At 41.3% G+C, this 22,100-nt stretch overlaps 1 protein-coding gene across 3 annotated transcripts; it reads left to right on the plus strand.

Annotated features, from left to right (window-relative positions):
- Positions 1 to 2,035: 2,035 nt before the first annotated feature.
- Positions 2,036 to 21,114, plus strand: CANX (calnexin). 3 transcript variants are annotated; one of them, XM_021552287.4, is made up of 15 exons: positions 2,036 to 2,076; positions 9,739 to 9,927; positions 10,409 to 10,482; positions 10,890 to 10,948; positions 11,180 to 11,321; positions 12,598 to 12,679; positions 13,801 to 13,993; positions 14,930 to 15,119; positions 15,814 to 15,927; positions 16,402 to 16,558; positions 16,879 to 17,094; positions 17,500 to 17,619; positions 17,723 to 17,861; positions 18,012 to 18,100; positions 18,736 to 21,114. In XM_021552287.4, the coding sequence occupies exons 2-15, from the start codon at positions 9,742 to 9,744 to the stop codon at positions 18,787 to 18,789; spliced, it is 1,815 nt and encodes a 604-aa protein (XP_021407962.2). In that variant the 5' UTR covers positions 2,036 to 2,076; positions 9,739 to 9,741; the 3' UTR covers positions 18,790 to 21,114. The 3 variants fall into 3 exon arrangements, with proteins under 3 accessions (XP_021407962.2, XP_021407961.3, XP_085447505.1); XM_021552286.3 differs by having other exon boundaries at positions 2,066 to 2,115; XM_085591379.1 differs by lacking the exon at positions 2,036 to 2,076 and adding an exon at positions 2,389 to 2,454.
- The last annotated feature ends 986 nt before the right edge of the window (positions 21,115 to 22,100 follow it).

Raw genomic sequence — 22,100 nt, forward strand, 5'->3', positions numbered from 1 at the left:
TTCCCTGCCCTGGCACTCTAGAGTCTAAAAATACCATCTTCTCAGCTGCCAAAGCAGTTAAATCTCTGTGCATGTTTCTTCTGTTTCCTTTACTCATCCCTTTTGCTTTCCTTCTGGATTATCTCTCTGTTGTGTTCATTCTGTATTTCTTTTATCTAAGTTCAAACATCTCGAAAATCCCCACATAAGATATGCTTTTAGCAGATTTTTTTTTTTTTTTTTTTTTTGTAACTTACAGTGCTCCTTTCTTCTCGATGACAAAGCAGCACAGGCAGGAGCCAGCTCCAGGGCTGCCTGCCTGTGACATGATTCAGCAGGTTGTAAAAGGAAGGAATGTTTTCTTTTTTGGGAAAGGGTGGGAGAGAAAGGGGAATCACGTGTGTGCATGTGTGTGTGTGTGTGTATTTGACTTCCTGGTGCTTCTGTGATTTCAGCAGGAGTATTATGCTGTTCTGCAGTCATGTTGCAGTTAATAACCTGTTTCAAAAAAAAGGCTTGAAAGATATTTGGTGGAAAAATGGGTTTTTCTAGATTGAGGAGGGCACTTGCTAAAATATACTGTTTTGTTACTCTTTAAAGTACTTTTCCATAGTGTTTTTAGGTTATTCTTTAAGCATTTGATATCTCCTGTGCTGCCTGTTTGTGACTGTTTCCCTGCCTGTCTGCATCTTCTGCTAAGTCTGGGTATAGCTCAACAGAGCAGTTTAGGAACCAGCTCGGTGTCTTTCTGGAAAAATGTGTTTGATTCCAAACTTCAGTGCAAGCAGGGATTTGCTGATTTCATTTATGCTGAGCCTTATTTCTGAATGCTGAGGCCCTGCTTGCTTTGTCCTAACACAGTGGAATTTTCTCTGTGGGGAAACTTATACTGCTGACTCATTGCATCAACTCAAAACAGATTTATGTTTACAAAGGAAAAAAAAAAAACCACCACCCTTTTCTTTCTTTCTTTTCTCTAGTAATATTGGATTTGTTATTCCTGCAGAATACCTTCTATCTCCTGGAACAGGCTGCAGCCCAGAGACCATGCAGGAGCTGGCTTTGAACAGGGTGGTTCAGACCCAGCTTTCTGTGGAACTGCTCTCAGCTGGTGCAGCTTGGAGACAGCACAAAGGTGCTCTAACTTCCAGGCTACCAGAGCCTGTTTTCCTCACCGTGGGGCCGTGTTCCCTGCCTCCCACACGGCTGTGTGTGCAGCAGGACACGGAGACTCCTCAGGCTTAATCCTGACCTCCTTCACATGGTCCATCAAACCCGGCGTCTCCTTCAGCCTGTCTGTCCCATGGGCCCACCAAGGACACTTTTTTCTGTATTTCCCTGTGTTTCTTTAATGATTCGATGTACAAATGTTCAACATTTATACAGTGTTTCACCTCTACAAAACTGCGTTACTTTCCTTTTTAAAATACAGCACAGGTTAAAGGTTCCGGAATTGCACAAGGCCTTTGGGCAAGCAGCTGCTGAGCAGCACTGCCATATTCCGAATACGCCGGAGTCTGCGTCACTGTTCGCTATTTTATTAAACCCTCGGCTTGTAACAGAGGGAAAGACCACCAGATACACTGAATTTGTTGAATAGGCAAGAAAACCCGAACACCCCTTCTAAAGAACGAGAAGACATAAAGATGGCTCTGCTGTTTAACACAGCGGAATTTTATGGAGCAGAGGGTGAAGGCTGTGAGGGGATGGGGGGGCGCGGGCAGGGCGCGAGGCGCTGCGGCTGGCCCCGCCCCCTGCCGCCCCCCGCCGCCCGCAGCGCCCCTGGACCGCCACCCGTTGGGACCCCGCCCACATCCCAACGGCCTGCCCGCGCCCACCCAATCAGCCGGCACTTCCTGCAACCCCGCCAACCAATGACAGCGCTCCACGAAGGGCAGCGCCGTTGGGGGCGTGTCTAGAGGCGGGCCGGCTGCTGAGCGGCGGTGATAATAGCCAATCAGAGTGCACAAACGGTGACTGGGCGGGCGGACGAGCGTGCTGTCCGCCAATGGGAGACGCTGAGCGCCGTGAGGCGGGGGTGGGGCCGGCGCGCGGCAGATAGGCGGGCGGCGGCGGGCGCGCGGGCACGTGACGGAGGTGAGGGCAGCCCGGCGGCGGTGGCCGGGGCGGCGGACGGTGAGTGTGTCCGGCCGGCCGCGCCCTCCCTCCACAGCCGCTGCGGCTCCGCAACATCGGCGCGGGGGAGCCGGCCTCGCCCGCGGTGGCGGGGGCGCTCGGCCTGTCGTGGGGCGTGCGGCGGGGCGCTGCTGGGCCCTGGGGGGTGGGAGGCCCGTGCTTGTCCCGGCCCCATCGCGGCGGTGGGAGGGCGCGGGGAGCCCCCGCAGTCAGGGCGGGAGGGACGGCCTGGGGAGGCCCCTGAGGCCGGGGGCGGGCGCGGGGCTGCGGCGGCGGCGCCGGGTCCCGCCCGGCCCCCGCAGGGCTCGGAGCGGCCTGGGGGGAGCGGCGGCTCTTCTGGTAAGTTCTGGGAGCGCCGCTCCGGGCAGCGCCTGGCGCTAGGGCCGCGTGGTGGAACCGGGAGGGAGGCGAGAGTCGCACGTAGATGTGGGCAGCGCGTGGTTTAGGTTTTAGCTGGCTACGTGTTCCATGTCGGAAATAATCTTGAACGTGCTCCCCGTGCAGGGGAGATCAGGAGGTGGGTGCAGAGCCCGGCGTGGGCCTGGCTGGGGCTGTGTGAGGGGAAGGAGAAGCCTCTGGAAGGGGGGAGCTTATGGCGAGGGGCTGGAGTCCCAACAGGTGAAGTGCAGGCGACGAATCTGCAGTAGGAACATCTGAGAATTTAAAGGCATTGAAATGCCTGCTTTGATTTTTGTCCCTCAAATATTGTTTGCATTTGGTGCCTTTAAAATAGTGTATAAATGACTTCTCATTTTTGGCTGAGGATTGTATTGTGTGCTTTTAAAAGAAAAATAAAACCCACACCATTGAATTAAAGCATGTACAGCACACTGCTTTCTTATCTGTACTATTCTAAAGTGTGAACTTTCACATGCAGGTTTGTGGTTCAGAACTTTCTAGGCTACAGAAAGAGAAATGCTGCAGGTGATTTGATTGTGAAGGGTAGTGGACATGTATTAATGGCAGTAGTAATGGTAAAGGTCCAGACCTAAAGAATCAGTCTTAACATAATTAATGCTGCAGAGGTTCTGCAGGTCATAGTGGAAAACTCTTTCTGGAACTTATTTAGAGAATGTTAGATGTCTGAAAACTGGTCTCTAGGCATGTAATGTATTTCTAAATGTAGTGTGTTGACTTCACGTCCTCAAGTAAACATATCACATGGGTGTTGTGGGACAGTCTTGCACGTTGTGGTTTTGGTTGTTGCTAAAGTACTGCAAAGAGATAGCAGAACTATAATAATGTATGAGCTAATCCAGATAAAATAATGGTTAAATATAGGTTGGTATATATATATATTACTCTAGGCTCACACTGACTTCAAAGACCACTTTATTGTTAATTAGGCTGTATTTGATGGGCTTATGCAAAACACTTAATAAAATTATGAAAAGGTCTGAGTAAAACTATGTGTTTGTATTAACTTCTAGTATTTCTAGTTTAACTAAACATTATGAAGAAGATACTTATACAATTTACAGGCAGCATTGCAGGCTGTGTATGATATGTAAACTGCTTTTTGGGATCAGCTGCCCTCCTTGGAAGGGAATCTAGTGTAAAATAGTAAGAAAGTTTTCAAATTCCATTGGAAAACCCTCTCTTGTGGTGTGCTGTAGCACTTACCCTGAGTAAATGAATAAATCCTTTACAGAGAATACACTGAGACTTGTACTTAGCTCTGCCTTTTACTTCCTTTTCTGGCCTTTGACTTTCTGCTTCTGGGAGTAGTCATAGTGGCAGCCTGTTCTTGTTGGAATCAGTTCTGTAACAGGACAAACTTGAATTGTTTTCTAGGTGTGATGGTCTCAAAGATCTTGGGATCCCTCCAGATCTGCCCCCACTAATATCATTTTCCCAGCAGCCCATCTGTTTTATGAGGTCAAAAAGCCTCATGGTTCTGTCTTACCCTCCAAGGACTTCCAGTTCTGCAGGAAGGATATCTGTGCTTACAAACGGTATCTGCTTTTTGCTTCTGTACTGTGTCTGCACTGTTGTACATTATTTTTAGAAACTGGCATATTTGAAATGCCTATTAAAAGCAAGCTTTGTTGCTGTCCCTTTTCACACCTAATCCCTTGCCTGGTTTGTGCTCTCTAGAGCCCAAACAGGAGGCAGCTTTTTTTTGTGGGGCTGTCCAGAAGAGGTTTGGCTAATCCTTTCCAGGAGACTTCTTCCTCATGTAGAAGTGTATCCCAGCCACTTATTACTGAAGAAAAAAAAATGTAGGAGGGACCACCATGGAGAGTTCTTGCCTCTCTTCTCTTGTTAGTAACATGGTTTTCCTTAGCCTTGTCTGTTGTTCATTGAGTTATGATGTTAAAGGGAGAACCTTCTCAATAGTGGAAGTTGTCCATCTGAAAAACTATTTCAGAAGAAAAAGTGTTGTCTGCATTATATGAGTTGTTGTATGAACCTGAACATAATTTTTTTATATCCCCTTTTGAGGTGTGCTGAGGCCCTGTACTAGTTGTTGAAATTATAGGATTTGGCCACACAGTTTTCAGCTGCACCATAGTGTCTGTCCCCCAAATCTGCCTAAAGAGAAATCAGGCAGGTACAGGTGACAGACCTGCACTTGAAACTGTGATATTGAGCTGCCAACAACTTTATTTCCTCTATCCCTGGCTACTTACTTTCACTGGTACTGCTACAACTCTTTGCTTTTGCTGCTGGGTTAGCCTGGGGTATTGATGCAGGGTTAAAATAACATGGCAGAAGGACTTCGAGCCATCTTAAACCAGCGGCTGGTTCATCATGAGGCTGTGTAAACAGTTACCCAGGCACTGCAGAGGAGGCAGGATGTGGAAGGCAGAGGGATTGTGAGATGTAAAAGAGATTTCCTCTGCTCTTCAGTAATTCTGACTTTAGGAAATTAGTGCACTACCAAGTAGGGTAGCTGAGCCTTTGCTCAAAACCAACAGAACTGTCATTTGAGAGGGAAAATGTATATCTGTGTCTCAGCCTTTCTGTTCTTGCCTCCTTGCAATTTTTTTGTGTTGTGATGAATCATCTTTATGTTTGACTTTAAATTTTTCTTCTCTAATTCTTGCCTTGCATGAGGCGTTGTGCTTGTTTTCATTGACGTGCTTCTGCTATGAATACCACACTGAAACCCAGGGTTGGGAGCACAGGACTTTGCTAGCGGGTTTTGTTCTTCCTTTGCTGAAGTCACTCAGCTGAGACTTCAGGTACTGCTGAAAGAGAAACCATTGATGCTCATCTGGTTAAATTGCCTAGGTGTAGTTTGTAGTAAGTGACTTACTTTCATAAGACCTGTTTAATCTGACTCCTTAATTAATTTTTTTTTAAAGAGTTAAGTAGTAAACCAGCTAGCCAGTAGCCATTCAAATGTAGTAATACATTCTGAAATATGCTGTATTAAGAACTGGCTTGATGAACCACTGAAATAGATTAGTAACCAAGGAGATTATTAAACTGGTTTTGCAGGCTCTGTTTGACCTGACAGGGAAGTTACTAAACAGTATGTTCTGGAAGATTGATAGCAGAGGACTTGAAGATCCTTTCTATGGGCAATTTCACTCTCTTCCGGGGGACATGTATGTTAGGGAGAGTAGTGGCAGCTGTCTGTTGTATGAGTGCTTCCAGTGTTGTACCAATAATAAAGAAATTTATCCTTTATGCCCTGAAAAAGGGGAATTCTAAATAAAAATCTTTGAAGATGCATGACTTTTTTGAAAGCCTTGAACTCCAAAGGTAGCAATCACTTAGTCCTGCATGGTAGGAGTTGTGCTTTTGGGGCAAGATGCTGATTCTCTTTCTGAATCCCACTCCAATGTGGTTTTGATTTTACTTTATTAAAAAGTAAAGTCTGTAGTGCAGATGTTCCACAAGACTGTTTCCTGCACTCTGCTATAGATCTTAGAAATACTGGGGTAAAATGTTTCAGCCTTTTGACAATCAGGTGCACAGTGCTTAAATGTGTCAGCTCTGAAGTTTTCTGGGGTAGAAGCTGGCCATGGGTGTGTGCAGAGAACAAGTAATCTGTAACACTGACAGTCTCAAACTTTGGCATTGCAGTAGTATTCCTGTCAATCTGAGTGGTGTCTGCCAATGTCTGTAAGTGATTGAAGACCTTATTAAAAAAAAAAAGTACATAGAGTTATCTCTGACTTGAAATTTGTTATGGTGAAAGTGATGGTTACACTGAAGTAGAGTGGAGACATCAGAAGCTCTCACCTGTTATGAAAGTGTTCCTGTGTTAATGGCTTTTGGCAATTGCATGATCAGAAATACACCAACCTTCAGAAATACTGCACAGTTTGACCTAAAGAAGGGAGGTGAAGGCAGAGTAAAAAATGGCTAAGGATGGTAATGGCTTGGAAATTGGACACTTTTTAAGGGAGAAGTCTGATCAAAATAGAGTAGGTGAGAGTGTCTCAAGGTTAGACTATGTTTGAGGTGGCTAGCTGAATACCTGTAGTTGCCAGCAACTTAATGTTCCAGTGAAAAGTTTATTTATGCCTGTTTTATATAAATCGTGATTGTATCTCTTTCCCTCTCCCCATCTCTTCTATTTAGGAATAACCTAATTTACTAGGGCATAAGTGTGTTTATGTTGTGTCCCTAAGGATTGTGTAAAGTGAATTTGAAATTTTTTCCTGTAGGAGTACATCCATTATGGATAGAAGTAGCTTTTTAAAGATCAAAAATGTGTGCGTCACTTAAATTGCTCTTCTGAGAACATAGTGCCTTTTTTCTATAATTTAGTCAGCTTTTTATATTGTTTCAGCTTAAACAGAATAAGGAGTTTGGCATGATAAACTGGCAGTTGCAGAAGAAGCTACCAGCCTGTACTCAAGGTATATGAATGGTAGCTTATGTTGAATTTGGGACTGATTTAATACGTAGGAAGTGTCTTAAGCAGCTTTCTGCAGGGATATAAACTTGTGACAACTGCTTGCCAATGACTGTAAAGAGGTAAGGACATGAAACTGGATTAGCTTCTCTTCAGACTTTTTATCTTTCTTTTTCTTTGATGGTGGGTGATGAAGCTTGCTTGCTAACTTGACCATTAAATACTTCTCCCTTGAAATGAGGTTGAGCAAGGCCTCAAATTCAGACAGAGCATTAAATGAAAAGTGTAACAGGGTAGATACCTGTGGCTGTATCATGAGCACAGGCATGCAGCAGCAGACTTCTGGCCCTGCTGTGTGTCCCTGGCAGAATTGTCTGGTTTCACTAAGATGCTTTGACAGAAGAATTTTGGAGGCCACATGCCTTTGCCACTTGGTGTGAGCATTTACCAAAGTCCATTTGCTGCAGACAAATATTTTCAAAGGGTTGTAGTTGAGGTGGGATTGTGAAGTAGGTAATTATTACATATGTAGTCAGTGCTGGCAGGAAAGTTGTGGGGGATGATTTAATTCTTTCACCAAAACTTTCTTGCTGGTTGGCTACTGGTGAGATTACTTAAAGGATTACTTGCATGCTAAACTGGTAATACCTTTTGCACAAGGTTGGGAGGAGGGATGCAGAAACTCCTTTTAGGAAAGAATTGGCTCATTTTTAATCTTGGTATATTTTTAAGATTAATTTTGTTCTATCACTTTGCGAATCATGATGTGATCATTCTATCTGCATAGGATAATTTGAAAGCACTTAAAAAACTGTATTATCTTCCTGAATTTAGCTCTATTTAAAAAATATTTAGTGAAGTCCTATTGGTAATGTAAGACAAAATGAAACCCTTTCCATGGAAAGGTGCTTTTGTGCTGTTTCATCCATGGTTGCTTCAGTCACATGGGGCACATCCAGAGCTCTAAAGATCTTTTTTTCAGATGAAGTTTCAGGCTCTTGTTTCTGTACTGCTTTTATGCTGCTGGGTATGGGTTTATTCAAAGAACATGTTATCTGTGCAAGAAGAATTTGCAGCTCCAAGGGTACTGATGTCTGCTTGACCATTTTCAGTCTTTGGTTTTGTGTTGTGATTCTCACACTAATACGAACTATTTTGAAGTCTGAAACTGTTTTCAATTTTGGCTGTACACTGTGCATTAAGCAAACAAGCTTTGCTCATATATAACAGCCCTTGGAAGATTTTGTCAGCTATTCCTTCTGGAATGATTGTCCTTTTGGCTCAGAGGTGTTTGGGTGCAGTTGCCTGAACTGAGTGGGGGAGGACTGTGCACATATATTTGGACTATAATCCTCAAGGCCATCACTATTGTTGGAAAACTGGCTGCAATTGCATGTTTCTTTAGTGACAAACTGGACATGACCTCAGCTCAAGTCTTTAAAATACAATTTTGTTGTGGTTATAAAACTACAGTTCTAAAGTTTTTAAATCCTCTCTGTCATTAGAAGCAAGTTAAAGAATAATCTAAGAATGGTAGATCTAGTGTGCAGCATAGTCTTGGAAAATTGGATAATGCTGATAAGCTTTTGAGAATGTGAACTCTTTTAGTTGCCTAAACATGCTTTGGAAAGTCAAAAGTTTGTTTCCTAGCCCCTACAGGCACTGTTAACTCTGCTTGAGTTATGTTTGAAAGTCTGCAGGGCTATAGTATGAGGTAGGGGCGTGTAAGGGAAGGAGGAGGCGATGTTTAGTTTTATAGTTGTTTCCAAAAAAAATTCAGTCTCAGTTATCCCTCTTCTTTTGGGAGGAAAATTTGGAGTGGGATTCAAACAAGAAAAGATGAGTAAGGCACAGGTTGTTGTTGTGAGGGTTTTGGGTAGATAAAACTGAGTAGAATTCTGGGAGTGTTGCCTTCTGTATCAACCTAAAGATGCAGTGATCTTGTAGTTTTTCTAGGAGGAAAGTAAAATTGAAACCCATTTTACTTACAAGCTATTATAAGCTACAGCTTGCCAATACCTCTCGTGTTTTAGATGTGACAGTGTGCTGAGAACCTTATGAATTAGTTTGGGTGTGATATTTTAATTCTGTAATGTTTCAGTTAACAGCTATTCTTTCTTTGGTCATCTTGTTAAGTTAGAGATTGAAGTAAGGCAATTGAATCAAGTGGCAGTTTCCAGGAGCTTCAACTGCTTATAGGCATCTGCCAGTAGTAGCAATGACTTGGCAGTAATTCTACAATAAAACCTGGGGGAGGGGTTTGATTATTGAAAACACCAGAGCTTTGCATTTGAAAGGACAAAAAATATATTGAACAGGAGATGAAGATTTAGAACTCTGCAAAAATTACTATTTTTGCATAAAATAGAAAATTTTATTTCAATTTCTGGACTGAATGGAAGTTTGAGTTCCTGCATGGTGTATTTAAAGTCCTTCAAAAGCATGAAATTGGTTTTCTTTTTAGGCTTTTACAGCCAGATAAGTTGTGGTGTTATGTATATGTCTGCTGTTCTGCTTGTGGCCTGTGGCAGTGTGTGAGAAAAATTGACACTTCTGCATGATTTGCAGATTGTGTACATGTGGTTCTCCACTCAGTTAATGTCTGTTTGGTATTAAATACTTAGCTTTATGTTGTGTTCCTCCCTAGCTTTTAGAGCTGTCTCAGGCAGATGCTGTAAATAACAGAGCTGGAGAGATAAGTTTGCACTTCACCTGTTGCCTTGGATGCTCGGATTCGTACCGAGAAGCATCCTGTTGCTCTGCATGCAGTGCTGGCTTGACCATTTTGCCTTGTCTTATTTATTCAGAACATGGAGCTGAAATGGCTACTCTGTGTGACCCTGCTAGCCCTTGGGATCCTTGCTGTCCAGGCACATGATACGGATGAAGACAATGATGCTGATGATGTAGTTGATATTGAGGATGACTTGGATGATGGTATTGAGGATGTAGAAGAGTCAAAGTCTGAAACAAGCAGTGCTCCTCCAGCTCCAAAGGTTTGGCATAGAATTTCCTTTAACAATTGAATTACTGCTTGTGTTTTGGTTAATGTGAGTTAATGTGTTTTGGTTAATGTGAGTCTGATCAGAGTTGTCTTTATTTTCTTAACTTGTTACAATGTTATAAAATATGTTATCTAGGAGTAGGGCTTGGAATTAAGGTTGGCTGCTTTGTTCCTGTTTTCATGTCCCCCATGTTCTTCCAGATGACTTAGATCTGTCCTTGAAATCTGTGATGTGAATATCAGGAGTTAATGCTAAAATTTCTAGTTAGGTATATACTTGTTTTAGTTGCAGACAAGAGCACAACAACTTGGCACAAGAAGCAATATTTATGTAATTTCTGTGTTTATGCTTCAAGAATGTCCAGGTGAGCTGTACTTGAATGTAGGAGGGAGTGTGAGCTTTATATGCCTGTATTTCTGGAGAATAAAGAATGTGTCTTGAAAGGTGCATAAATGCCCCCCTTTTCCAATAGGTTACTTACAGGCCCCCTGTCCCAACTGGTGAAGTGTATTTTGCGGAATCTTTTGATAAAGGAACTCTGGATGGGTGAGTATAATTTGAAGGATGATTTGGTACAGCAAATAACATAAAATCTTGGTGAAAGGAAGTGAAACCTTCTCTGCAGAACTTGTGTTATTCAAAACTGAATCAAAGGGCCCCTATTGGGATTACAGTAATGACTTCTTGAGGCTAGGTGTTCAGATGCTGAGTTAAACCAGTGTTTCCTTAACTTGTGAGGTACTTGCTCATGAGGCCATGATACTGCCTTGGGTGGGAGTGACAAACACAGAAAAATTGGTGGGCTTGGGAACAGAGCTCTTCAGGGATTCAAGATACCAGGGTGTAGTCACGAGATAGCAAGGGCTACCTTATATTAAGGGCAGGATTTTTAGTGTGTGTGTGGTGGAGGGGGGGAAATACGGTTTTCCAACCATTGGATGCCTGTCTTCTAGATGGGTCCTTTCCAGAGCCAAGAAAGATGATACAGATGATGAGATTGCCAAATATGATGGTGAGTCCAACCCAGGTTTTGGATGATAAATGTTTCTGATGCTGTTTGTCATGTATGAAAAAGAGGTGCAAGTCTTTATTTTCTGTTTCTCAGCTAAAATTATATTCACTGAAGAAAATGAGAGGGATGTTTATATACCTGGCTAATAATATAAAATGTTGTTCTGATTTAAACAAAATGTCCTCTCTGAAATTTTAAGATAAATGAGCATTTGGTCAATTTCCTCCCCAGGTAAGTGGGAAGTCCAAGACATGAAGGAAACAAAACTTCCAGGAGACAAAGGGCTTGTAATGGTAACCCGAGCCAAGCATCATGCAATTTCATCCAAACTTTCCAAGCCATTTGTGTTTGATACCAAACCCCTTATTATACAGTAAGTAAAGAATAATTTGGTGTTCTGTTGATTCCAGGGTGACATGACAGTATGCTGACCTTTTGTTGACTGAGGGTCTAGATGACACAAGATGCTGTAACATATTATGACACTGTTTTGAGTAAGAGTAAAATAGTAACCCAGGCTCCAAAAGTGAGGAGTTAGTTACAGCATAGGTCCTTCTGAAGCCTGGAAAAGGAAGAAGTCTAAGTCTTTGCAAACTAGACTTGGTAACCTGTCTTGTGGCTTCAGTTTGCTTGATTTAGTTGTAGTAACAAGGTCAGGCAGCTGACTTTTGTACTGCTAATTGTGGAAGTGCTTGTCCTTTTGAACAAATGCTGGTCTGTAAGTAGGTCAGTGCACTTTCTTGTACAGTAAACTGCCCCCTGTTTTTGAGGGGAGGTGGATGCATTTGTTTACTTCTTCCTGTGTCTTAGTTCATTTGCCATGGAAGACAAACACCTTACATAGGTCACAACTGTTGTAGAAGAATCTACTTGCATCTGTGTTAGACTAGCAATTCAGGGGGAAAATGTAATTCAGTGAGAACAGTTGAATTGAGCACTATTAATGAGGTTTTCAATTTTAAACAAAGAGTAAATTAATTTGTATTTCCAGAAGATAATTAATTGGTCACTTTGCTTTGCACTGTTTAGTTTTGGCTCAAAATACAAGGCTAAAAATAAAGCCCAGTGGTCATCCACTCCAGCTGCTGGCATTGTGAGGGGATCAAGCATACTTAGCTTATTCCTGACAGAGATGTTTTGCCTTTTTCAGGCTCCTTGGCATCCCTAAAATACTGTAGTATGCTTTTAACCCTAAAGGGGCTTCTCCTAAAATCCAATTGTTCTTGCTTTGTAGTTTTGCAAATTGAGTTGTCTGTCTACCATAGTAGTTATGGAGAAAATAATTGGTTTACCTCAATTCCTGTTGAAGTGTCACATACTAGAAAGCTTTTTCTTCCTCTTCTCTACTTCTAGGTCATTATTGCCTAGGCCAGCACTCAATTTCTTTAATATTTTCTGTCAGGTTAATTCTTCTAAATCTATAGTTTTTAAAACTATTTCTCAGGCTCTTGTGAATATTTTTTTTTTGTCCTTATATCTTTATGTATCTATATGATGGTATCTTTAATATTCACTGGGTAAGTGATTTAAAGCAAACAACAAGAAAAGTGTTACTTTGTACTGACAAAATTGTAATTGTGTATTATAAAAATAATTTTTCCTCATGTATAACATGTGCTCTCCCCTCTTCTATCCAAAACTAAAATTAGGTATGAAGTAAATTTCCAAAATGGAATAGAGTGTGGTGGGGCCTATGTGAAATTGCTTTCAAAAACCCCTGAGTTGAACCTGGTGAGTAATGCTACTACTTTTGGGTATTAGCTGTGAAAGAACTTGAAGTTTTTTCACTTTGCTTCTTCCTGAAGAAACCCTTTTAGTGGAGGCAGTGGGGCCTGATTGCCCAAGTACTTTGCACTCAGCGTTTTCCCAGTGCTTTCAGGTGGAGAGGCTAAGTACTGAAATGTGTCGGCCCCTTGAGTGGAAACAAGTTCCCTAATAGCTGAGCAGTTGTAGAGCTTTGCCAAACTCTGCAGTACTTCAGATTTTCCTGGGCTCTAGGACCAAACAGGAGGTGCTTAGGAGTGTGGCCAGCTCCTAAGGCCTAAGAACTGCATTTTGTCCTCTCATTGAAGTGGTTTAGCCTGTTCAGACAAAACTGAACTGCTGGGTAACCTTGTGTATGCTCTTGTAGCCTATGGGTTTTCTTTAGCCGTTTTCCTAGACTTTATAAGATGTACCTTTTATGACTTGTTATCTATCCTTCTTCGTTCTTTCTGCAGTCTCTTTGGGGTTGTATTATTGATACAAAGTTTCTAAACTATTAAACTCCAAAACAACTACAAACACCCAGAACACAACTTGGCTGCCTAATCATTTTCATATGTGCATTGAATTTTCAGATAACATTAGCAAGAACCAATAGACTTGCAGAGTCCAATGATGATTATATGCAGTTAGAGCTTAGACTGAGGCATACCCCAGTTCATAAGTGTAGACTAAATGCAGTTTGGCTTCACTTTTAGTGCTGCTTATCACTTTGTGTGAAAGGAACTCAGTGGCTTTGCTAGCCTTTCATTATTGCCAGTAGGTGATACTTCTAATTGATAGCTTTTAAAATACTTTGTTGTAAACATTGGAGGTATCACATTAATATTTTGGATAACACCTGAATAGCTGGTGTTTTCCATGTGGAAAGTGGAGCCCAAAGGTGCAAAATTAAATAGCTGGGATAGTTCTTAGCACGTTATTTTTTCTGGAGGCTTATATGAGGAACATATGATTTAGTTTGGAGACTTTGTGGGTTTGATATTCAAGTTGCACAATAGTTTTTAATGAATTGGGAATTCTTAGGCCAGACAATGACTTAAGCTGTATTTCAAGATAATGGAGTGAGGTATTGTGTTGTTTTATAGGATCAGTTCCATGACAAAACTCCATATACAATAATGTTTGGCCCTGACAAATGTGGAGAGGACTATAAATTGCACTTCATCTTCCGGCACAAAAACCCAAAGACTGGTAAATACGAGGAAAAGCATGCAAAGCGTCCAGATGCAGATCTGAAGACTTACTTTACTGATAAGAAGACTCATCTTTATACTCTAGGTATGGTGACTGCTAACTATGCATATTAATAATTACTACATCTGCTTCACCAGAAGCTCAAAGTGAGCCAGATGAACAGGTGAATATTTGTGCCAATGCCCCATACAACTAAAAACCACTTGAAAGCTTCCAGTGCAAAACTGATTGTGCAAAGGTTTATTTCATGCTTCCAGGAAGTCTTGATTCATGTAAGAAAGGTCATGCAACTTGAACTTAATACTTAAAGGAGAACTGAATTTCAGAGCAGTTGTAAGTAACTTGAGCTAAGTATATTTGAAATAATGATCAGTGTGTATACACTGCTGGAATGCTGCCTCTGGGTAACATGTGGTACACTAAGTTTTAAATGTAGAGGCATCATTGTTTTAGTTTTGTGTGTTTTTTTCTGCTTTCATGTACAAGAGAAACTCAGGAGTTCTTGAAACAGTGTCTGGTATATTAGCTATGATTGAAATCTTTACGGAAGTATTTAGGAGTGTCTCTATCTTTTCCTACTACAGAGACAGCAGTAGATAAAGAAATGAGATTAAAATCCTGTTGGTCAGTAGTAGGAAGTCTTAGTCTGGAGTAGAAGATGAGTATATACATTCTTACTACTAAAGCAATACTTCCTGTGCCAAAGTCAACTTGTTGTGGTAACAGCTAAATCACTTTACAAACCTACATGCTTTTAACACACGTAGGACTTCTGCCAAGAGTCTGCCTTCTCACAGGGTGAGATGTGGTGCATCATCACTAGTTGCACTTTGGTGTAAGGAGAAAGGTTCTTAGTAGTTCTTTAAAGCAGTTGATGGGTAGGTGGTAGCTTTTAATGGTAACCCAGTGGGCTTCTTCAGAGTCTGTAGAATCATGCCTTGGGCTTAAGAACTTAGGTGTTGTGTATGTTAATGCTTTGTATAGTACATGCAATGACTACATCAACTTTTTTCCTTTCAGTCTTGAATCCTGACAATAGTTTTGAGATACTGGTTGATCAAACAGTTGTCAACAGTGGGAATTTGCTAAATGATATGTCACCTCCTGTGAATCCACCTCGAGAGATTGAGGACCCAAATGACCAGAAGCCTGAGGATTGGGATGAGAGACCAAAAATCCCAGATCCAGATGCTGTTAAACCAGATGACTGGTAAGGTGTTGGAAGGGTGGAATTGAGGGAATAATTGAGCCCAATAATTTTGTCCTGATCAAAAAGTCTTTCTCAAATGACTTAAAGAAGGTGTTGAGTCTCGCCCTTATAATCAAAACATTGTCAGTTTAGGCATCTTAACAGCACTTCAGTAGGCAAAGGCAGAGAGGTCCCGCATCCTCTGGGAATTTCTGTTTAGTGCTCCTGTCCCTGCAGAAGTACCTATGCTACCTGTTGCTTTCATCCCTGATGAGCTGCAGAAGGTATAACTGAAGGATCTTTGTAGTTGTTTGTGTAGTGTATAGATAAGGTAACTGAAGAACCTGACTCCCTAAATCAGAAACTGATCCTGCCTTTTCTGGCTTTGTACCTGTGCTTTGTTAATCATAAACTCTATTTCAAGCACAAATGTGTTTTTGCAGCTGCTGCTAAGAAATGGCATTTGCTGTAGTATGCCCCTCCTAGATTAGTTTTTAGAAAATTAGTAGTACTTTGCTGTTGGCACCTTGATATGCCATGAGGCACGTGTTAGGATTGCAAAGCAATTCCTTTCTGAAATCCTGGAGTGACTCTGACAGAAGGAAAGGTGGCTGGCTGTCTAGAGCAGTGGGCTTCTTCAGAATCTGTAGAATCATGCCTTGGGCTTAAGAACTTAGGTGTTGTGTATGTTAACACATAATGCTCTGCCCTCAAGGGATGAGGATGCGCCTGCAAAGATCGCGGATGAAAACGCTGTGAAACCAGAGGGCTGGCTGGATGATGAGCCAGAATATGTAGCAGACCCTGATGCTGAGAAACCTGAAGATTGGTAAGTTTGCTACCTTTTGCAAGTGGCAGCAATTTTATAATGACTTTGGTACTGATGTTTGCAGTTCATTGTTACTTGCTGACAAAGTTGCTGTTCAGGCTATTTTTCTTCAAAAGTAGAAGGCAGTGGTCTGAGGACTCATGTTCTGCATTCGTCTCTGCACTTTTCAACTCTTCTGTGACTGTAAGCAAAACAGGGCAGGGATGTTCACCTTGAAGTAAAACCTACTTGGAAGGGGTAGTGGGGGAGACTGTGCTCCGAGACTGGCTTTTGTTGATCTTCTGTGCTTCACAGTTAGTCTTTGAAATCCTGGCTCCTTCTGCAGTATATTTCTCTACAGACTTATGCTGTTCAAAGCTTCAGTGTCTTCATTTAGTGGTAGGAATTTAGATTTCCCCAGAAATCAGACATTGTCTGAGCGTTATTCTGTATGAAGGCAAGGAGTAGACTTCAAAACTGAATTTGCCTTTTCAGGGATGAAGATATGGATGGTGAATGGGAGGCACCTCAGATTGCAAATCCTAAATGTGAGACAGCTCCTGGCTGTGGCACTTGGCAGCGCCCAATGATTGACAATCCAAACTACAAAGGGAAATGGAAGCCTCCTATGATTGATAATGTGAACTATCAGGTTTGTGTTTTCATTGCTTAAGCTGATGGCCAATAAAGCATCTGCCTTACAAAAAGCAGAATGATTTAGATTTAGCAGATGTAATTAGAAATTCAAGTGCAGTCATGATTGTGCTGTATTTCAAGTGGACAGATTCAAAGTGCTTTCTTACCAGGCATCACTTCATTGTATTGATTCCCAAAGACTGATGAGTTGCAGCTGTAGATGTTGTAATGAAGTGCAATGAATTGTTGTATCTCTCCATTCATAATGGGCTGAAAACTAAAATTTGTCTTCTAGATGTCAATAGATGAGGCTTGAATGTCTTTTGTCTTTTCTAGGGTATATGGAAACCTAGAAAGATCCCAAACCCAGATTTTTTTGAAGACTTGGAACCTTTCAAGATGACTCCCTTCAGTGCTGTTGGACTTGAGTTATGGTCCATGACATCTGATATTTTTTTTGACAACTTTATAATCTGTACTGAAAGAGCTGTGGCTGATGATTGGGCCAGTGATGGATGGGGACTGAAAAAGGCAGCTGATGGTGCTGCAGAGGTGAGAGAGGAGGGTTTAATTCTGTGCTGCGGAGTGAAACAGTAGAAGCATCTCTGCTTCTCTCAGCCTTTGTCAATATATACCTGTATGTGCTAAGGTTGAGGGTTTTGCTAAGCCAGGTGGGAGCCTCAGTTCATAATTATACTGTTAGTGGTTGCTATAAGTAACTAAGAGTACTCACTGCTCTCTTCTGAGTTTTTGCTCTGATATTTGGACTGTTTAGCCTAGTTCTTAATTTGTAAACTATGGTAAAAGTACTTGTGCAGGTTAGCTTTTTTTTTTTTTTGAGGTCTGAAATACAATGTTTAAAGTTGCAAAAAGCCTATTTGAAAATTCTGTAGCTTAAATTTAGCTGCTACAACTTGCTGTAAGGGGTGGAATTTGACAGTTCTTTTGGTCTTACAGCCTGGTGTTGTGGGCCAGATGATGGCAGCTGCTGAGGAGCGTCCCTGGCTTTGGGTAGTCTACATCCTAACTGTGGCTTTGCCAGTGTTCCTTGTTGTCCTTTTCTGCTGTTCTGGGAAGGTAATGCATTTCCTCTGATAATTAGCCTCATGTTTAAAAGGACGTTCAGTAAAATGTGCCTGAATGTCACAAATAATTGCTTGGGCTTGTCATTGCCTTTCAGAAGCAGCCAAGTGCTGCAGAATACAAGAAGACTGATGCTCCTCAGCCTGATGTGGTGGATGATGAGAAAGAAGAAGAAAAAGATAAAGGGGAAAAAGAAGAGGAGGAGGAAGAGGAAGATGCAAATGAGGAAAAACTTGGTAGGTAAACTAGATAATCTTGAATTATGTTCTCCCTGATATAATAAACCAGCAGGATTGGCAGATATGAAATAAAGCTAATGGTGAACGGAATATAAGTCAAGAAGGAGAATGATTTTTTTTTTTTTTTTTCCCCATTTCCCCTTGAAGAGAAGCAGAAAAGTGATGCTGATCTAGGAAGTGCTAGTCAAGAGGAGGAAGAAGAGGAGGAGGAGGAAGACAGGAAACCTGCATCAGAGGTAAGAGTGATGAAAGCTTAATTTTAGCTTCCTTCTTTGAAGGAAGCATATGCATTTTCTTTCATAGCTTATGTAGAACAGGCCTTACTACAATGTTAACTTTTAACCAGGCTCATATGACCCTCCCACCCAGTTCAGAACTTTTAGAAAACTTCCTGAAGAATAGGAATTGCTGTGGCAGACTTGAATTGGCTTGGGCACCCTGCTAAAGGCACTGCTGTAGACCCTGCCTTGAGAGGGGAGTGGGACTGTTGGAAGGTAGCTTCTTGAGGCAAAAGGCTTACTCAGCTTTGAGTGCAGTCAGGATGTGACCTTAAGTGCTCCACACTGACACAATGACTGAAAAATGGGTGGAGTGTTGCTTGAAGTTAAAGGATTCTTCCAGCAGCAGAAGCTGTTGAGCAGTCCCAACAAATGGTGTACATCTATTGTGAAAACAAAGAATTTGCCTGTTTGGCACACAGCACTTTCAGCAGTATGTCCTTTCAAAAACTAAATTCTGATGTAGACGTGAAAGTGGTTTATTTTTCATTGATTTTCTCAAAATGGTTACGAAGGGTGTAATTAGGTTTTATTTTATTGAATAATTTACACAAAGTAATTTAAAGTAATTTACCCAAATTACTTTCTTGCAGGAGGAGGAAACTGTGAATAGATCACCCAGAAACAGAAAGCCAAGGAAAGATTGAAAAAAGTCATAAGAACTTGATCTGTGATTTCTTTTTTTTTGTTGTTGTTTTCAAACATGGTTCTGGGAGAGGACCTTGGACACCTTACATTGAAACTTGGACAAACCTCAAGATTTCACCATCCACAGGTTCCAGTCACACGATCCAATGTAATGGAGTGTCTAGCAGTAAAATATTTGCAATCATCTGTTTTAAAGAGCATCATTCCTGTAGAAAGAAAGCATTTAATATAATGGGCTGTGGATTTTGGAATGTAACATAACTAACCTTTTCAGTTTTGGTTTTAAATATTCTTTTCTGTTCTTAAGTAGATTGGTAGAATTTTTCCAGTCTCAAACCTTGGCTTAATTTAATATATTAATTAGTGAAATATAACAATGAATCTTGAAAGTGCTAGGTGATAAAAATGCAGTTTTATAACTAGTTTTTTTTTACAAATGTGTAAATTCCTAAATGCACCAGTGTCTTTATACCCTGAAAATTTGGTAATTGTTCGAAGAAAAGTTGTCAATGCATTTGACAACACCCCTGCCCTCAAAAGAAAAGACAGCTGGGGGGAGATGTATGGGGAAACTAGTAGTGAAACTGTTATCAATCAATTTCATTCTTTTGGGGGGAGGGGAAAGAGGAAGAAGGGGTGGAAGGAAGGGGTTAGGCAGTCTATAAAATATATGCATACTGTGCATGGCTAAAGCCCTGTTAAATGTTGACAAACGATCTAGGATTTGGAGTGGGTCATCATAATGTGGTATTTAATCCTGCAGAGCTTGCAGACAACCAAGTTTATTTGTTCTTTTTGTAAAGTTCTTTTTGTAAAGCTGAGCGTTGCTGGGGAGGTGTGGTTAGGCTACTTCCCCCTTAGCCCTCTGTTCAGCCACCGGTGTTTTCCTCTCTGACGATACAGCTCTTCCTGAGAGCAGCTTTGCCTCAGTTGCTGAAGCACTTCGTATTCAGCTCATTGTCCAACTCAATTTCATAGCTAGGCCTGCTCCTTTCCAGGGTCCAAACACTGAATAAGACAGTGTCCCATATCCTCTCACTGTTGTCACTGTATGTCTGCTGTAGAAATGGGGGAGGTAGGCAGGTAGACAAGTTGAACTGAGTATTTGTTAAGGAAAAAAAAAAAAAACACAACCAAGATGTCAGTATTGTAGGTGGGGAAGGAGCATGTGGAATCTCTTAACTGGTATGTGAAACTGTTTTTAGTCCTTTTATCTGCTCTTCATGTAACAACTGCATTCTAAATTATATTGTGAATGTTAGGAAATTCCAATTCAGCTGAATAAATTTTTTTAAAGTGTTGAGTCTACCATACTACACTGTTTCAAACACTTTTTTTTTTGTGTGTGGAATGCAGGAGAGCACTACAAGAGCATTACCTCTGAGGGTGAGATGGATGTAATTCATTACACTGTACCAAATATGTTTGCATTTGGATGTCTATGTAGATAAACTTTTGCCTTTGTTTAGAATGAAATTAAATGTCATGAAATTATTCTTCTTGCACTGAACTTAAACACTCCAGTGTTGTTTGGTCATATGATAGGTATAGTGTGTGGAATAGTTCCCAGGGGTTGTGGGGGGAAGAGTGTTCCAATTACCTTGCAAACAATCTAACCAATTACTAAACGACTCTTGTTTTGGGTTTGGTATTTTTTTTTTGTAAAACACCTTTTGCTGCCTGTCCTTATGTTGTATCCCTTGGTTGTTGTGTTTGAAATATTAGTGATCACAAATGCATAGCAGGATTTCTTGATCTCTCTGCAGTGTACAAATAAACTATTGTAAGCAAGATACTGGAAGTAATTTCAGACTTCTGTTGGGAGCTATTGCATGTTTAGAATGCCTTTGCCTGTTGAACACCTGGTCAATACTGCTCCTTATTGTAAAAATAGCTTATACTCTGACACGGAAGATGTCATAGCTTAAGCATTGCTACTAGCTTGTTCTCAGGACTGTATTTTTATCAAGGAGCAGCTGCTATTTATGACTCTCAGTCCTTTGAGATGAAGTATATGTAAATGGTTTCAATTCAGCTAATGTTTTGAGCACAACATAATCTAATTAATCTAATGGTTTTTTATCTTAATATGCAAATTGCCTTAAATTCCCAAACAATCCCTGTGCATACATGTTCTTTCAAAGCATCAAACGTGAACTTGAGATCTGCTATCAGCTTTTAAATAGCATATTAAAGCTAATTGTAAATCTACATTTGCTTCTGCTAAATCTCCTGAAAAAGTCCTGTCTGCATGTTATGGCTTTTTTTTGATACCATAGTGTATGCTTTAAATAATCGCTACAATAAATGAAGACTTTCCAAAATGGATAGACAAGTTACTTTTTATCCTACTTTCTGGCTTGGGTGCCTCAGTTTGACCTTAGAATTGCTCTTATTTTTCAAGTCTTGGAGGAAAAATACAGCTACCTGCTTATCAGTGCATAAAGCATAGCTGTGTTTTTTACAGTAGTGAAACTCCACCTGGCTGTAAACTGTGTTTGGAACTGTTAAAGATCCTGAAAGGTGTATTTGGGCCTTTTGTGTCTGTGCAGCCATGGGTGGCAGCTCTTGACAAGGATGCTGAGCTTGATGTGCTGTGTCTGAAAAGTGGGGGGGTGTTAAACTGACATGGTGAACCAAAACAACCCATGGGCTCTGACAGACGAGGCAGAAGTGCTGAGAGCAGCTTTTCTCCTGGAGCCAGTGGTTGGTAGGGGCAGTTGATAGGTCAGGGTCCATCTAACCCACTAACCCCTTCAGTAGCGTCCCTGGATGTGATCTCCCCTTGCTGGCTCTGCTCAGTACTGAAATGTCACAGCTTGAGGCTGTGACCTCTCTACGGTGTTAGGAATGTCTGGTTTTGAGATTGACTCCTGGGCCTGAGGAGGGTTTATTGCAAGTAGTGACTACTTGTCCATGGTTTTCTCTTCCTCTTCCCTTACTCCTCTCTCACAAACTCAGCTCCTCCACTGAGGCTGTGGATACAGACGTGGGGCTTGTGACTGCTCTGCTCATCCCAAACTGATGGTTATATGCCTCTTGCCTCATGGTTTGTGAAAGGGGTTTTTGGTTGATTGGGTTTTTGGTTTTTTGGTTTTGGTTTTTTTTTTGTTGTTGTTTTTTTGGGGGGTTTTTTTGAGTGTTTCTGGACACAACTACTGTGATTTCATGTCCATTTCAAACAGGTACTTGTAGAAGCAACTTGAAAAAAAAAATGTATAAACTAATCAATAAAGAAACTTAAATCTGGTTGGTTTTCTTTGTCTAATTAGCAAAGCTGGATCAGTCTTCATCAGGCTGCGGTGACCCG

This window comes from Lonchura striata, chromosome 13 (genome assembly GCF_050655825.1).
Source record: "Lonchura striata isolate lonStrDom1 chromosome 13, ASM5065582v1, whole genome shotgun sequence".
NCBI lineage: Eukaryota > Metazoa > Chordata > Aves > Passeriformes > Estrildidae > Lonchura > Lonchura striata.